The sequence below is a fragment of the Hordeum vulgare genome, chromosome 4H (assembly GCF_904849725.1).
Source record: "Hordeum vulgare subsp. vulgare chromosome 4H, MorexV3_pseudomolecules_assembly, whole genome shotgun sequence".
Taxonomy (NCBI): Eukaryota; Viridiplantae; Streptophyta; class Magnoliopsida; order Poales; family Poaceae; genus Hordeum; species Hordeum vulgare.
In genome coordinates, this window is record NC_058521.1 from 537,265,739 (window position 1) to 537,271,462 (window position 5,724).

At 44.6% G+C, this 5,724-nt stretch overlaps 1 protein-coding gene across 1 annotated transcript; it reads left to right on the plus strand.

Annotated features, from left to right (window-relative positions):
* The first annotated feature begins 3,154 nt into the window (after window positions 1-3,154).
* On the plus strand, window positions 3,155-5,199 carry LOC123450707. Its single transcript, XM_045127831.1, has 2 exons — window positions 3,155-3,249; window positions 4,616-5,199. The coding sequence occupies exons 1-2, from the start codon at window positions 3,231-3,233 to the stop codon at window positions 5,197-5,199; spliced, it is 603 nt and encodes a 200-aa protein (XP_044983766.1). The 5' UTR covers window positions 3,155-3,230.
* Window positions 5,200-5,724: the final 525 nt, after the last annotated feature.

Below are 5,724 nucleotides of genomic sequence, written 5' to 3' on the forward strand. Positions count from 1 at the left end.
CAGTCTCTCCAATGATTCTTGCTCCGTCTTGAGGGAAAAGATAGAGGACATCTAGATCCACATTTCCACCGATCACGTTCTCCTCTTTGTGAGGGGAACTCCTTGGATCAAGATTTTGGAGTTCTTTGTGTTCTTCTTGTTCTTCCTTTCAAATTCCTTCATAGCTTTTGTTGTTGTGGTTGCATTTGGGAGTGAGGGACTTGACCACTTTATGTGTTATTGCCATCGCATTAGTTACAACGGTTTGAGTTCTCCACGGTGATACATGGACATAAAAAGTTGATAAGCTTATTATTCTAGGGTGTTTGGATATCCTAGAGCTTGCGCCTCTTGGGTGCTTGGGCATCCTAGACGGTTGGTTGTGTCTCGGAGCATAATCATTATGGTGCAAAGCTCTCGGCAAGCGTCGGGGTCTCCAACTAAAATTTGAAGACTGTCCTGAGCAATTTGTACGGGTTCCGGTGATGCCCCCACAGGTTGCCAATTGTACGGGTTCAGTGACCACCCTTAAGTGTCATCATTCGTACGTGTTTGGTGACCGCCCTCAAGGGTCCTTAGTGGAATCACGACATCTTTCATTTGCGAACGCGTGAGGAGATTACGGTGACCCTAATGGCATCTTGGGGAGTATTATGCCTCCACAATGCTCCAAACAGAGATTAACATCTCCAAGGGTGTGAACTTTGAGATACATCATCGTCTTCGCGTGCCTCAGTTATCTCGTACATGAACCCTATACTTATGCACTTTACTTTGTAATTGTCATAGTGTTTCATGTTATATCTTGCTATCACTTAGTTGTCTATCTTGCTTAGCATAATTTGTTGGTGCATATAGGTGAGTCTAGTTCATTTATGTTTTGTGCTTGACAAATTAAACGCTATTTTTATTCCGTATTTATTCAAGTCTAAATCACGTGTTCAACCCCCACCCGCAAGGCAACATCAACATCATTTCACTTGTGTGCACTTTTTTTAGCAATGTAACAGAAAAAGTCAATTATTTTGGGAGACAAAAGGACAAATGGGCTGGCCGAGCACACGGGATGTGCACGCACGAGCGAGTTTCAATCACCTTGTGTGAAATCACTAATAAAGAAGTATTCCTTTCAAAAATCACTTTCATCTTCGTCAGTTGTGACAAATGATGTACTACATGTGTGCCACTTGTTATATCCTACGGATTTTTCCCTTTTTCGTACATGTGTTATTTCAAACTGTTTTATCTCTTAAACCGTGCGTCCAAATCTCGAAGCATTTTCACCGTTGGATTCCTCATGTTGAAATCTTCAAAATTAGATTCCATATTAATATGTTTTGATAAACTTTTTTCATGAAAAAACCGGACGAAAAAATCGAGCCTCCCGTGGAAGAAAAAACAAGAAAACGTGTTTTTTCGTTTCCGAGAGGCACGGCCGTGCTTCTCTCGGAATCAAGTCGGTGCCTCTCGTGAAAGAAAAATCGTGCCTCTCGCGGAAGGGGGAAAAACGTGTGTTTTCTTTTTTTTCGGGAGGCAAGGTCGTGTCTCTCACGAAAGCAAAACCATGCTTCTCGAGGAAGAAAAAAGAAGGTACCGTGTTTTTTTTTTCTTTATCGAGATGCACGATCATGCCTTTGGCGAAAGCAAATCCAAGCTTTTCACGGAAGCAAAGCCATGGCCCGCACGGAAGCAAATCCATGCCTATCACGGAAGCAAAGCCATGCTCTCGAAAAACTAAAAAGAAAAAAAAACACTTTTTCGTGTATTTTTCTAAAAAAAAATCTGTCCAAAAGCCAGGAAATACCGATGAAAAAACTAAACTCTAAAAAAACCCATATAAAAATGTCAAAAATACGTGTAAAATAATCCAAAAAACACCCAAATCAAGACATATGGCGGTGGCTGAAAATGCGTCAAATAAGGACGCCTCATAATGACCCTTGGTAGGCTCCCAAAGAATACTCCTCGGGTAGTTGCTTGTGTGCATTTTTTTTCTTATGAGCATAACAGAAAAAGAACACCTTTTAACAGACAAAAAAAGGCAAATGGTTTGCCCAGCGCGGGAGGACGTGCGTGCGCCGTGGTTAACACTAAAGCTCCCTGGTCTATGAGTAGAATCCTGTTGACATTTGACACGTCAGCGTTTCTATACCTCGTACGATGTTAAGGTTTTTCTTTTGAAAGAAAGGGGCTCCCCTGCTCTATTTTTATTAATAAAGCAACAAAGCCAGCAAATATCTTACAGACCCAGCAAGAAAAGTAAAGACAGACCCAAAACAAGGCCTAACAACATAAATCTCCATCAGCTTTTACAGCTAAAACAAAACACATATCCAAACATAGCCTTTCTACCACAGTTTTTCACCATGCAATACGTAACAATTCCCTTCTCTTTTTATCCAGCTTAGAGATGAATTGATGCAGCACTAGCTCCTGAGTAACGTCGGAGAGAACAACCCATTGTCGTAGGAAGAGCCTTAGCTTCATGAACACGCAGTCCAAACTTTTCCACGTTCGACCCTCGAAGCAAAATTTATTTCTCAATCGCCAGATACTCCATAAGGAGGCAGCCACAACCATGTTATGTACAGGTTTCTTTGTGTAAACCAGCCACAAGACATAAATATCATTAAAGCAGGAAATTGTAATGTGAAACACCTCCTCAAATAACTTCCAAATACATGTAGCAACAGTACAATCAAAGAAAAGATGTTGAACAATCAAAGAAAAGATGTGGCGTATATGGGAGCGCCACGGCCACGCATCACGCTCACCATATACGCGTGCAAAGAATGAAGGACGTGTTGGTATTTGATCTAAGGCCCAACGGGCTGCAGAGAAAAGAAAGAAAGAAAAAAAAGGCCAAAGGAAAAACATGAAAGAAACGAGAAAGAGAGGGCCACGATCCAACGAACGTGCCCTCGTCACAACAGAAGCGCCCTGATCGGGGGCACCCTAACCAACGTGGTTTTGGTCCCCTGTCGCCAGCGCACATAAAAGGGTTGGGGGCAGCCGGCACCTGCGTGTGAGATCCTATTCGCGTACGGACTACTGCTGCCCCCTACATCCCTAAAACCCTAACCGATCTGGGGGAGCGCTGCACGACGGGAAGACCATCACCAAGCTCTGCCCCTGTTCCAGGGCAGTGCCGGTGGCGCCCAGAGGGACGCCGCTTCCCGCCACGATCCTCTACCCCGAGCCTGCATCACGCCTGCATCGAGCAGGCACGGGACATCGCATCGGCTACACCAATGGCCTCAACCATTGGTGGTAAGAACCAATCTCTCTCTCTTATATTGTTTAGGTGGTCTAATTACTTGGCATAAGATCCAGTCATATGAATCCTACGGGATTACATCTAACAATGGTATATTGAGCCGTTTAAGCCTAGATTAGATCCCTAAGATCGATCTGGTTCTTGATTATTGGTGTTTTAATGCCACGGGACAGTGCTAGTTTTCCCAAGAATGATTAAACCATGTTCTGTTAATGTGTTTATGTCACGTTTCCGCGCTACGTTTTGATCTCTAGGCACTGTTTTCGGATCATGACTAAGAAAATAGAAGGAGGGGAGTCAAATGTTTCAAAGAAATCATGCCAAAATCCCAAATCAGAGGCAAAGTTTTTGTCTCACCTATTAACGTCGGCTTTCGGATCCGCGCGGCCGTCGCCGTGCGTGCATCCATGGCCGAAACGCCGCTGTCCTCCGGGACGGCGTGCGGGAGGATGCGTGGGGCGGCTGCATCGCATGGCTCTGCGCCTTGCACGTCGCCGTCGCCGTCGCCGATTAGATGCACCACCGGAGCCACGCTCGACGGAGGAGCGCGCGGGACGAAGTCCCCTGCACGCTGCTCCGGCGAGCGCAGCTGCCGCGGCGCCACACCGTGCGCAGCTCCGGCGAGCGAGGCTGCGAGCCGCAAAGGCTGCTGCCGCGGCGCTGAACCCGCCGTCACTGCCGCGTGTTGCGCGACGCGAGGGAATGGGGAATGGGGCTAGGGTTCCACCCCTGTCCCGGTTTTCCCTCTGCTGGGATCGATCCGAGCCGCTCGCTCGATCGGACGGTCCTGGCAGAGCGGTGCCCAGACAGGCCTTCGGCCGCTCAACGGGCCGGTAGCGCGCATGGGCTTCGGCGGCCAGACAGGCCTTCGGCCGCCTAACGAGCCGGTTGCGCGCATAGGCTTCGGCCCGAGTTGTTTTAGGCCACAATAAGATTCTGCGCATTTTCTGTTTTACTCAGTGCATTTTCTAAAGTTGTTCTAAAAATGTTTTTTGCACTGTTGTAAATAGAAAATTAACAGAAGAATAATGTTGACAAATTATGTTTAAGCTTTCTGAAAAAAATGGAACCAACGAGAAATTTTATTTGGAAATTTTTTATGAAAATAATGTCTATGTCATTTATGGCATATTAATGTGATGTTTTCTTTTTGTAATACAACCAACGTTGTTTAACAATTCTGATTCATATATATTTTATTTTATGTTAATTCCTTATTATTTTCTGCCCAACGGTGATATATTTTGGAATTAAATTTTTGCATGAAAATTGATCAACCAACGTAGGTTAATTTTTCTGCAATTTAATTTAGTTATGATGTTCTTTCCCTTTACTTATGATATTTTGAAATTATGACAGCTTCCGGTCCTCGTGGTTTCGAAAACATCGAGCCACTAACAGGAAACAACTTCCAAACATGGAAGGACTCGTTGCTATTGCACTTAGGTTGGCATGAGGTTGACCTCGCGCTTAGAGAAAGTAAACCAGAGGAACCTCCAAAGGGTGCCACTGGGTATGCTGAGCTTAAGAAAGCCTATGACACTAAAGTTGAGCAGTGGGAGAGGTCGAACAGAATGGCACTCCTAATTATGAACTTCTCCATCTCAACTGAGATTAAAGGGGCTATTCCCACTAAAGAAAATGCCGCCGAATATTTGAAATCGGTGGAAGAACAATTTAAGGGCTCAGAGAAAGTGTATGCTGATGAGCTTTTACACAAATTGCTTGCAAAATATGATGGGCAAGGAAGTGTGAGGGAACACATATTAAGTATGAGCAATGCCGCGGCAAAGCTTAAAACCATGAAGTGTGACTTGAACGAAGAGCTTCTTGTGCTCCTTGTTTTTAGGTCACTACCCTCACAGTTCAATCCATTTAAGATAAATTACAACTCTCTTGAAACTAAATGGAAACTACCTGAGCTCATTGCACATTGTGTTTAGGAGGAAGAGAGAATGAAAAGTGAACAAAAGGATCAAGTTTTCCATGTTAACTCTGGAAAAAGGAAGGAGGAGAACAATGCTCCTGGCAATAATGTGCCCAACAAAAAGCAGTTTTTCAAAAAGACTCCTCCAAAACCTAAGCAATGGAATGAGGCAAGCTGTTCACGTCTCGCTCCTCCAGCGGCTGCTCCACTCAATCTCAAAAATGCCGCTGGAGAAATGATTTGCAACTTTTGCAAAGAGCCTGGTCATGTCAAGGCAGACTGTCCTGGTTTTCTCAAGTGGCTGAATAAAAAAGGTAAAGATGAGATCACTCTCGTAGATGAATCTCTATATGTTGATTTTTCTGAATCTACATGGTGGATTGACTCAGGAGCGACTGTGCATGTCGCTAATTCCTTGCAAGGATTCCATACAAGCCATACCCTAAGAAGGGGTTCAAGAAGACTTAATGTCGCAAATGGAAAGGAGGCTGAAGTTGAAGCTGTGGGCTCCCTCACCTTGAAGTTGCACACTGGTTTCCTA